The 12,500-nt window shown below is 42.3% G+C and overlaps 1 protein-coding gene across 2 annotated transcripts; it reads right to left on the reverse strand.

The window, feature by feature from the left end:
- Positions 1-3,466: 3,466 nt before the first annotated feature.
- On the reverse strand, positions 3,467-5,874 carry LOC310947567 (homeobox protein otx5-like; the record flags this gene model as incomplete). 2 transcript variants are annotated; one of them, XM_083914413.1, is made up of 3 exons in its annotated part: positions 3,467-4,102; positions 4,470-4,621; positions 5,775-5,874. In XM_083914413.1, 3 exons carry the CDS (start codon positions 5,872-5,874, stop codon positions 3,467-3,469), a joined length of 888 nt encoding a protein of 295 aa, XP_083770539.1. The 2 variants fall into 2 exon arrangements, with proteins under 2 accessions (XP_083770539.1, XP_083770538.1); XM_083914412.1 differs by having other exon boundaries at positions 4,470-4,647; positions 5,771-5,874.
- Positions 5,875-12,500: the final 6,626 nt, after the last annotated feature.

Consider the following 12,500-nt stretch of genomic DNA (forward strand, 5'->3'; position numbering starts at 1 on the left):
ATAGATAGACAGATAGATAGACATATTTCTATATATATATATATAGATATATGTCTCTCTATATATATATATATGTCTATCTATCTGTCTGAGAAACCACTTAGCACTTTCTACACGTGTGTTTTGGTGAATCAACACCCATTAAAACCCAAGCTTGTGAGTGACCCTAGTCTACTGCACTTTGTAATGAGCTTTTGGGATACATGGCGTTGTGTCGCGGCCACCATGAGCCTGAACCCAGCTCTGTGTTTGCTTGGCTAAATCCGAGTCAGAGGGCAAGAACTCACTGTTACTTGGCAGTCCGAGTACAAAGGTTCAAAAGCCAGCCAAGACATTACCAGTGATCCGAATTAAGTATCTGTCTGATTTGTAAAACGTATAGTCCCATTAAGCATTTCACAGTGTGCGGTGTGAAGGACGCAATATTTGCAGATTCAACATCAATTCAAATGTGTCCAGTGTAATTTTTTACAGAAGTTATGATCAAATATTTTGAGAAATTGTTTGGTGGAGGGTGTTTAGCAAGCGGCAACCCCTAGGGTGAGAAGTGAAGCACACATGGAAGTGCCAGAAACTGCAGTTTAAACGGTTTTGGTCTTTATAGCTAATTTCCCTGTTTATGACAACTGTGCAGGGGGTTGAATTTTTGTATAACTCACCTGTTTAAATTATATTACGGTTTAAAATGACACATAATTAAGGGAATTGCCACTTTGACTGACAGGTAACCAGCGTTAACTGTAGGCTTCATTCAGCCTGCCTCAGTTCCGCCCACGCTCTTTGCCTGTTTTTGGTTAAGTCAGGAGTTAAGCGGGGTCAGGCACGGACTCTTTTGGCTCTTTACAAAGCTATGGGTAAAGTCACAGAGACTACGTCCATGTTTTATACGCAGTCTATGGTATTTAGTCATGACTCAATGCTGGACAAATTAAACCCGATGATGGTGCTGCAGGAACAGTCAGTACAATCATGTTCTCATGATTGTAAAATAGAGGATTTTCAGTCTGGACCAAGTGGTGGGGACCGACCGGATATATGAACTAGTAAAGCCTTTCATCCTCCTCACAACCCCCGGCGTGGTTCTGACCCCTCTGTCTACCGTTGGCAGGAACACACAGAAACATTCAGCAATCCAAAATAATCTGTCCATCTCTGGTACTTCAGTCTGGAGGTGGCAGGAGTGGTGGGACTCAGTATATTATTGTTAGTTGTAATCTGTTTTCTGTGCTCTCTGCCCTGCGCTCTCTCTCTCACACTCAACCTCTTGTACGGATTAGTGGTACACTCCCAGAAACGGACTCCCAATGTCCCCTGGATGGATGTCTGACACTCCCCTTTTTCTCCTACTGTAGCCCCCAAGGGTAGGATCACACCTGTCGTAGGTATAGCAACACTAACACCCAGTATTCAGTAATTAAACAGTCAAATCCAACGTCGTACAGAAGACAACGACCCTTGAGTTTTAGTGAAGTTGTTTAATGTCTCAGAAACATCATAGCTATCTAGCATGGTAGTGGCGAGACTGGTCGAACACAGGAGACAAATGAAATATACAAAATAATTCATGTCAGAAAAATAAGCGTAAGTGAAGATTATAGTAATGTAAAAGATAAAAGAACAGTGAATGATTAAGCATAAACAGCATTGTATCCTATGACTGCTACTTTTGTTGGATAAACCCCTGAGTTTGAAAAGAAAGAAGAAGAAGAAGAAGAAGAAACCAGAAAAATATAAACAGAAAAAAATAAAAAGTTGGCAGTTTTCTAGAGATTAAGAAAAAGAGAGAGAGAACGAGATTCTGTCGGGTGGAGCGCCCGCGTAACAACTCGTCGCTGATACCAGACATGATTGCATTTTCAAGTTTTAATATTTACAAAAGAACGACAAAAAAAGGGTATATTAGCAACGTCCATGTCAGCTGACGACATAATATTAATGATGATAGTAATAATACTGATAATAATATCAACTTCAAAACAAATTACCACAGTTTTTACTTCGACGAATTCACAATTTTTTTAAAAAGAAACATAGTATTGTTTAAGTCTAAAACAAACAAAATCAAACGATACATCAAACACATAAAGTTGTACCCATCACATCTTTACAGGTATGAGTTGAGAGAGGCACCAAACTCTCTGTGCAAAGGGGGGCTGCATGGCGGCCCAGTCCCTTCCCTTTCTCTGGCGCAGTCTTCTCTCCCATCAAACGCCTCACTGAAGCAGTTTATCAGCCAAAAAGAAGTTCACAATAAAGTCACTTGTAGACTCTAGAACTGCTTCGACAACCCGCTAACCTCATGCAAACACTGTGAGATGGAGTGGGGTGGGGGGTGGGGTGGGGTGAGGGGGGTACTCGGCTGCCAACAGCCACAATGCGACCATTGTTGCACAAATGATCTGGAAGCGATCCTATTAAAGTAACAATGCGCGAGCCATTCTGCTAATGATTTCAACCATGCTCAAAGGCAACAGGTTTGTACTGCAGTCACTTCAGTGACCAACTCTACCCCCTCCGCTTGTGTCACACACACAGGCTGCAGAGGGTCAGTATCACACAAGGCTACTGGGAATCATCAGCGTCTCTCTCTGCTTAACGTTATTCACATGATTAGTGGCCGACCCCGTAAAGACACCTCCTGGAGATGTCAGTTTGGGTTGGTTAAGTTGTTTGGCTCAAAGCTTTTTTTCTTTTGAGTCAGCTCGCTGATGAAGAGCAGCTTTATGAAAGAAATACATCACAGAAAAGTACAAGACGAAGTCTAGAAGGAAGAAATGAACACGAGCTCGGGCTCTGGTCGCTTCTTGCGTATCAACGCATCGATTTCAAGGCTGTCTATGCAGTAAACTTGGAGGTCGCTGACACCGTTGCGATGTGCTTCAGATGTGGGTCCGAGGGGACCCAGGTGGAAGTTCAATAAACCAAAAGTACTGAGTCATCAATGAAGAGGATCCACTCAGCATGTGACAGGTGGCCACGTTTGTTAATACATGTTCACTTTACACGATCTCGTCATCGGTGTTATAGCTATACTGTATTTAAATCACTACAATTTCGGCCCTGATACAACTGAGCTGCACAATCTTTCTCACTAATCAGATTTTATTTTACAAATATCGCAATCGCAATTGTTTTCCTTTCACACAGCCCAGTCCACTGGGTTTTTCTGTGTCGCTTAAACACTAGGAGCACTACTGTCATCTCTTTGTTACAATCACCGAGCCAAGTATCGACAGATCAGTTTATTTCCACACATATTTTTTTTTTTCTGAAACAGCAACAAAATGAAGACTTTATTTCAGCTGATTAGTTCTTCAACCGATATGATTAATTGATTTCTGTGTCCCCGAGGTCTCTTTCCTTCTTCTACAACACACCAAAAGTTATCTGGGGTTATTCACTCTATGCTTTGATTTCTCACTCCTTCCCCTATCCCCTTCCCGCCCCACCTCCCACTTCTTGTTATCTACAAGACCTGGAACTTCCAGGAGTTCTGGTCTTTGTAGTCCAGACAGTCAGTGGCATTGAAATTGAGCTTCCAGGCAGCTTGGTCCTTGTAGTCTAGACAGTCGACGGCTCCAAAGCCCAGCGAGGCTGCTGTGTAGCCCTGGGAGGAGAGTGAGGCTGGGGACTGGCTGAGCCCACCCATTGAAGAGGCTGTGATGGGGCTCAGGGCGCCTCCGGTGCCCGACAGCTGCGGGTGCATGGGGGACAGGTAGGAGCTACAGTCCAGGCCAGTGAAGTAGGAGGAGGAGCCTGCGTAGCTCTGGCTGTAGGCTGGGGCCTGGGTGTAGGTCATGGGGTAGGCGGTGGTGCGCTGCATGCAGGGGGTGCTGGAGGCAGACAGGGGGTCTGGCAGCGGGGAGATGGAGGCTGGGCTCCAGATGGACACCGTGGCGCTGGCAGAGCTGGAGCTGGGGGTGATGGCGGTGCCTGGAGGAGGAGGTTGAGGGCTGTAGGGTCCATTGGTGGGGTTGACACTGGCCTCAGAGTTGGCATCACGAGCGGGGGATGCCTTCTTTTTGGGAGGCCGTGGTTTGGACTGGCCCGTGCTCTGCTGCTGCTGCTGGCGGCACTTGGCACGGCGGTTCTTGAACCAGACCTGGAGGATGGCAGGGGTGCATCAGAGACGAGGTTAGTTATGTAATCACTACTTCATTATATATATCTCACATTAGTGTTTCAGATAAAACTGGAAAAAACTGCTATTGTGTGGGAACCTCTCTCTCTCTCTCTCTCTCTCTCACACACACACACGCACACACACACACACACACACACACACACACACACACACACACACACACACACACACACACACACACACACACACAGATCCCTTGCTTCCTCTCAGTCAGCCAGTGGTGATTTCTTTTTTTGCATCAAAATGAATGATGGTAGAATGTAATCCAATAATAAAACATAGAATTCTAAGACAATGCTATAATGAATTGTTTGTAATGTGTTACCTGGACTCGGGACTCTGGCAGGTTGATCTTGAGGGCCACCTCCTCCCTCATGAAGATGTCTGGGTAGCGCGTTTTGGCAAACAGAGCCTCGAGGATATCCAGCTGTGCGCGTGTAAAGGTGGTGCGCTCCCGACGCTGTTTACGCGGGGTGTCTGCAAGAAAGAAAAATACATATATCCTTAGGATTCTGCACCAAAGTTGTAAAAGTCGTGTATTAAATACTTTACCCATACATTTAAAAAAAAACGCACAATTCAAGAGTCCGATATATTGGAAATGGCACAAAGTTATAATCTAAATAGAAATTCCATAATGCGTAATATCGCTATTTTAATAAGGAGCTCCCCGACATAAAGGTTAAAGGGTTGCTTATGAATCAGGGAAATTGTTTGAGTTCTTTCTCTTGAAGTAGCAAATAAAATGCATCAAAATTTCATAAACTGTAAGTCGACACGTCTGGCAAAAAATACCGAGCGAAGTTGAATGAATTATTCGATCATTTTTATCGAACAATAGTGGCTTCTCGTGTTCTCAGAAGAAACGGGGAGTCGAGTGGAATAATGTGTTTTTATTGGATCGAATATAATTACACAACGAGTCGTTTGGTTTTATATTCCCTAACCAAAGGCGTTAGAATCGAAATATACAAAGTTAAGAAACGAAAGTCACTCCAGCGCATTTATTCTCGACTCTCCGTCGATTCCGACCCTCGTCTAAGAAGGCCGAGCTTTAACGCGCCTTCTGTCACCGGTGCCAAACCTCGGCATCTCCTCATCCAAAACTCTCCTCTCGAGAACGACAGATGCCGATCCAAACAATATCATATAAGACGTGTCATGTCAAAACAGTATGGCACAAACTCAGAGTACAATGAGCACCCTTTTGTAAATAGGTTACAGGGTAAGAGCAACAGATTGGAGTCTGTTTCGATGTTAAGTCCGTGTGAGAACAGGCTGCGCTTCCATTCACACGTTTTTATTGTGTTTTTGACTCCGTAATCCGCTGAACTTATAGGTCAAAAGGACACATGTTCTGATGGCAGAAGCATCAGACATATATCTATACTTCTAAAGCACAAGACTACTGAAAATAAATAAAAAAATATGACATGCAAGTTCATTTGTCCCTTTTTTTGCACACTTTTACGCATAAGATGACACTTTCCGGTGATTCCTTCAGTTTCTACCATTGAAATTCTGCAAAATTACATTTTTTTCCACTGGAAACTACAATTAAACCACATGTTTAAATCATTTAAAAATATATATATATATACAATCATATACGTCAAATGTTATTACTTACTGGGGTATCCAACGGCTGCGGAGTGGAGCAGATCCATGCCCGGGCCGGACAGCGTTAACCCGTTCACGGCGTAATGGGGTTGCTTAATGTAGGACATCATGCCTCCTGTTGGCTTTAAAACACTCCCTCACTAACTCACTCTCTCTCTCCTTCTCTCAGGCCGGGGGCCGGGTCTCCTAGCTAGTCTCTGGGGGGTGTCTCTCTCTCTCTCTCTCTCTCTCCCTCGCTCTCTCTCTCTCTCTCTCTATCTCTCTCTCGCTTTTCAATCACCCCTCCCTCTCTGTTTTTCTTTTACCCTGGGTTGTTTGTCACTAAGTTGTTGTTTTTGTCTTTTACCCTGCCTTCGTAGCCTCTGACTTAGTGCTGTCGAGCCAGCCACCTGTGGTTCTAACGTTTTACCCGATGCGTAAAAACACCACTGGCTTCGAGAGCTGGCGTAACTGTTATGCTTCTTCTACCCAGATAAGAAGAACGACACCTAAACGAATCCGAGACTATAAATTAAGATGGCACATTAAAAAAAAAAAGCACTGCGCTATGATGCTATTTCTCCATCCAAAGTCGTGCGTAATTGCAGTGCGCACGGACGTCGCCAGGTGAAAGGTACCAAAAGCAGCAGTTCCACGGCACTTCGGCCGTCTGCGGTCTGATGGGTGCTGAAAATGTAGTGGAGGCCTCTGGCGGTACCTGGTCCCTGAGGAGAGGATCTGGATCTGCACAGTGGACAAGTGAGGCGAGCAAGAGGAAGCTGGCTAATTAGAAGTAACTTCTTACCCAAGTAGACACCCAGAGCCCTCCCTCTCTCTCTCTCTCTCTCTCTCTCTCTCTCTCTCTCTCTCTCTCTCTCTCTCTCTGTGACGCGCGCGCACATACCACGTACCGTCATTATGTATTCATTGTTGGACCTGCAGAGCTACATATGAATTGTTTAGATTTACTTGACATATCTCATATATTCAGATGCGTTGAAACGTTCAGTGACCATTGCAACTTATTGTTCCAGCAGCATCGGCACTGACACCTGTTGATACATAGCCTATGTATAATTTAGATATTGTATAATAATTTGAAAACAAGCAATAACTCAAATTAAAAAGAGAGAGAGAAATTAGGAGAGAAGTTGGCAGGTTTTCTTAACACAACTATGGTGAATGTTCTATAAGTATCTGAGCCTTTTCGATTCTTTTTCCAGGTTTTATTGTTAACAACCATTTTCGAAATTGGCCTCCTGGAATAATTGGACGACCGTGCCCGAGTGTGGAGGCAGAGGTAGAGCAACCGAGGGGCGGAGAAGGGGGTACAGGCCGGATTAAAGGCAGCACAAAGAGCGCGTTGTTCTGCTATTAAATCCCCTTCTGATCCCCAACATGCTCCCTCAGGCCCATTCATCCAATCACTCGCTACAGTCAATAACAATAATAATAATTATTAGTATAATAATCAGAATAATGTCCTGTCCTGTATCATGTGTGGCTGGTTGATTTGCATAATTTATTGGCAGCCCTTTACATGTTCTTTATGTAAATGTTAGAAACGCGCATTGAGAGAAGTTATAGAAGGATAATGTGTTAAAACACATTTGTAACTTGACATAAAGCAGGCAACAATTATATAGTCCAATAAAAAATGAAATATTAAATATTTCTACTGAAATAATTTAAGGCAGAGGATCACATATTGTTGTATTAGGTATACACTTTCCATAAGGCTTTAAATACTAAGCATCTTAATATTAGAGCTCACATATGCTGTATTATTTTTTATTAAGGGTCATTTCGTTGATATAGTTTTATTATAGCCTACATATATTATTATATGTATTGTATTCTCGCAGAGGCCTCGGGTGTTTGGTGTTGTCAGAGCCCGTGTGCGCGGCAGTTCCGTGGTGCCTCCTCTCTTTGTGTTTGTCCTGTGCCATCCTCCGCTCAGAGGCAATTTCACAGTGTCCAAAGCCGATTCTCTGCGCTTGTTAATTGAATCGGATTTCTTATAGTTTAAAATCCACACACACACACACACACCCGCACACACACACCCATGTAGCTACAGCCCAAACTGTATAAGGGGTTTATCGGGCTCTGTAAAGCCAAAGCGGAGATATAAAGACACACACGGAGCGACAGAGAGACTTCACCGGCGCGTTTGAACGTTTCCCAAACTCCAATAAAATGTCTTCACCTGCTGAGGTGAGTGTGTGTGTGTGTGTGTGTGTGTGTGTGTGTGTGTGTGTGTGTGTGTGGGTGTGTGTGTGTGTGTGTGTGTGACACGTATGGATACCTTCCGTCTCCAGTGGACGCCTCACCTGCAGGTACGCTTTGTTTGTTTGTTTGTTTGTTTGTTGTAGCTCGTGCAGCAGACTCCGCGAGCTAACTGTGGGGAGTCCCACGACAAGAATGTCTCGAGACCTCCAACTGACAGAAAGAGAGAAAAAAAAACCCGGCGCGAGACCTCAGATATGCCTCAGAGCGCGCACCGATGTGCACGCGCGCACTTGACGCACCTGCTTCCAGTCTAAATGCTCAGACTGTTACATTTTTTCTTTAATTGCAGGCTAAAGTAGCCTTTTCTTCACAGTTTAACATATTTCAATGCACTTTCGGGTTATTTTGATTTAAAAGATGTAAAAAAAAAAAACTATTTTAAAAAACAACAAATCAGGTCTATCCCATATTATGATCAATTGCTTTTTGTCTCACATATAGTCCATATTTTCTTTTTCATTTAGCTTTATTTAATAATACAACAACAATAATACAAGATAGGCTAATGGAAGACAGAAAAAGTCACAATTAATTAAGTAATAAGCTTAGATTTCACCGACATAGCACTTGATTAAGTTTGGATGAATGCAAGAGTCCTTTAATTGTAATAAAAAAAATATAAATGTATCTCAAATACATTGCTACATGCAAATTACACCCTATATTCTCATGGGGATAGTTATAGTTTACTCCACCACATAAAATAAGCACTAAACAGTCACACACTGAATAGTCCTATAGAGATTAAATAAGTGATTTGCTCATTTGGTTTATATTTAATCTACAGTAAATGATCAAAAAAGTTACAAGAAACTCTTCATTTACGGGTTTTCATGGGACAGAAATGTTCATAACAGACTTTAATGATGTTGGTTGTCTAGTTGTATTAATTTGAATCATTCTTTTTAATGTTTCCGTTTAAAAAAAAGAGTTTTTTAAAACATGGGCATATAAATACTAGACTACATTATAGTTTAAGTATATTATTCAGTGTATTATTGTTGCATGACATGATGTTTTGGGGCATTTGTGTGGAAATGGCTCAGTTCTGAAGGACTACTCACTGGTGGTTTGGACGCACTAGGACCCAGAGCAGACGCAAATTAAGGACAACCAGCACATAAGAGGCTTAGTTCATCTAATCTTTACTCCTGCACACACACACACACACACACACAGGCACACACACACACACACACACACACACACATACACGGACACACACAGCATTTCATAAACATCCCATTTTGAAACAAGCACGCATACATGTCCCCGAAGGCAAACAGCCATTGTATTTTCATTTACTTTTCATTTTCTCCAAACTCTTTTATTCCCCTTGTTGACCCGAACCTCCCATTCCACTTTGTCGGAGAACATTCGCCCATATGCTCCGTTTCTTACATCCCATTTCATTAGCACACGTGTATCCTGCGTCCTCCAACGACTGAGAGCCAGAGAACAAACTCATTTTAGACAATTACAGTAAAAAAGGAAAGAAAAGAAAGCACAGAAGTATTATTATACTGTTAAATCAACCGTACAACCACTCAAACGGATCAAAAATGATTCGGAATTGAAGTTTGACTCAACATACACAATCGTCGTTGTGATGAAGCCTCCTGGGCCTTTTTTTTTAAATAAACAGAAACTACAGGCCTACCTTCTTTATTTCTAGAGAGTGCTGCAAGGAAACTTACTTTCGCCCTGGTTCCCTCGACAATAAGTCAAAGAGATTTTCCGTATTGGCATTATTGCAGGAAAAAAACTCTGTGAGGAACGAAAGTTTATGATATTTAAAGGTTTTGTTCAGCAGGATAACCTTCACGAATGCCTCATTTATGGTTTTAGACGTGTAAATGCAGTGGCCAGAAGTAAACAGGCTGTAAAGGAAGTACACCGTCGCACCGTTAGCTTTTTTAAGACACGTAAAATCTTCAAAATTCAATGATTTACTGATGTATTTTATGTCGTAGAACAGAACGTTACGTTGGGTACTGTCACTTTGTTTTTTAATTATAAATAATAACACATTTATGGGCCCTTTTCAGGACACTTAAGAACACCCTGCATGCAAAAACAAAAACAAAAAAACACATTAGACATTAATAGAAATAAATAAACAACAGAAAAATATAAGAACAAGTAAATACTAAAACATTTCTGAAATGTCTATAAAGCCTTTTGTTCTTTTACCCTATTTAGTATTTTTTTTAAACTTTTTTATGGATTCCATAGCATCAATACAGAGGTTGCCATCTTAATATCACTGTACTTCTACAATGACAATAAAGATATTCTATTACGTAATATTAAGCCTGTGTTAACCGCAGACCTTAACCAAAAACCCATTAAAAGATACTCATTCCCTTCCAGATGAGGGAACCGAAATGCATAAATGCTCATTTCTCGGTTTGAGGGCTCATTCCTGAGAGTACTGAAACAACATTTTCCCAGAATCCTCCCTGGTAAACAGGCCTTTGTTACATGCGTTTGATCCCAATCGGCTTTTTGTGTGTACGACGAGGACGCCGGGCTTCTAATCATTTGTGTTTGTGTCTCTATTATTGAATGATTAATGACGTACGCCAAAAACCCTCACGTCCCAAAACACCAACACACACACACACACACACATTATATAAACACACTAACACTTTTCCAGCTGTTAAGTACCTCTGACATCATGTTGTTTGATACACACACTGTATTTTTGTCTCTGTGTGCACACTGTGTGCTTATAGTGTATGTGTGTGTGACAGTAACACACTCACACTACACACACACACACACACACACACACACACACACACGCGCAGAGTTCAGCCGATTTATCATAATATGCTTTATCTGAAAAGTAAGTATCTTACCTCGGGATAAAGGGAGGAAAGAGGGGTTTGTGGCCAGATTGACAGAGGAAGGGTGGATAGAGAGAACCGAGAGCTCGCTGCACAGGGACAGAGAGCGGGACCTTACATTTCTGTGGCTGGATCGATCACGATTGATAAGGTAACGGAGCATTATGGCAGAGCTGACGGAGAGGGCCACAGTGGTGTGTGCGTGTGTGCGTGTGTGTGTGATGGAGAGGCAGACTGAGTGAGAGACGGATCAGTCGAAAGGCATGTGGTGCCGACTGAGGGACTGGTGGAGGTCTAAATTGTTACTGGGGGAAACTGGGTGGAAAGTTGCGGACAGGGTGGAAGGAAGGAAGAGGAGCGTGATTATAGAAATAAGTGGAAGAATAGAGGGGGGGAGAGAGAGAGAGAGAGAGAGGGAGAGAGAGAGGGAGGCAGATGGGGAAGGGGGGGCATGGGAGGGGCGTTGGGACGGACCTAGTCTAGAGTTTTCTGAGGGTCCTGCTGTGAATTTTGTCTCCTTTTTTGTTGCTTTACATTTATTTTCTCGTAGGCTGTCATTTTACAGCTTTGACGGGTTTGATTCTGTGTTTTAAATAGTCATTAATGATGTTACTGCAACTGTCTACATGCTCATATAGTGGAAAATTATGTGTGTGCGTGTGTGTGTGTGTGCGTGCGTGTGTGTGCGTGCGTGCATGTGTGCGTGCGTGCGTGTGAGTATTGAGGTCAGAGTGTGTTAACTCCTCATTAAAGTGATGTGAGGATTACTCTGCGTGAGTCCGGGCCACGCCATGTGTCTCTCCATCTACAGTAACACAATGGGCCATATGAGACGAAGGTCCCATGCAGGTTACATTAAATGGCCCTGCTGTTAGACCGCCATTACATGCCATTAGTGTATGCATAAGTGTATATATGCGCAGGAGCGTGTGTGTGTGTGTGCGTGTGTGTGTGTGTGTGTGTGTGTGTGTAGGACTTGGGTTGTCAGCTGTGTGTCATGGGTCGAGGCTAAAGATAAAGTCAGACTGTGGTCACTTATATAATGAACTACATAAGTGTACAAGTGTATATATAAAGTATGCGTATATATAACTTACAGGGTTAGGACACAGAACAGCAGCGTCTGTTTACTTCACTACTTAACTACACCAACAAAAAGCTCAATCACTCGAGTTTATGTCGTTCAGTAATTTTACATGTTAACTGCTCAATTTAAAATGAATAGTGCACACAAACATTACAGGCCTAAAGTATTGGTATGTTCATAGTCTTCCTACTGAATGTGTTTTAAATGCTCAAAAATACTGACAAGATTTGCATAAATGACTCAATATAATTTCCTACCATTAAGTTGACAAGTTCGGGGAATTATTACTTATTTATTGTTCTAGAAAAGATACCTTCAACGGGGGAAATTATTACCACCGATCAAACATACTGTATTAAAAGCAAAGATAAATCGGCCTCCTAACCACATTTAATTTGCACAATAGTGATGATAGGCTTACTGGCCTTTAGGTAAGGTAGCCATCCAGTTAAGCTTAAATTGAAATAACGATGTAAAATCCTCCCAGTGTCTTTTTTTTTGGCAAATACACTCATCAAATAAG

This window comes from Echiichthys vipera (assembly GCF_963691815.1).
Source record: "Echiichthys vipera genome assembly, chromosome: 5".
Lineage (NCBI taxonomy): Eukaryota > Metazoa > Chordata > Actinopteri > Perciformes > Trachinidae > Echiichthys > Echiichthys vipera.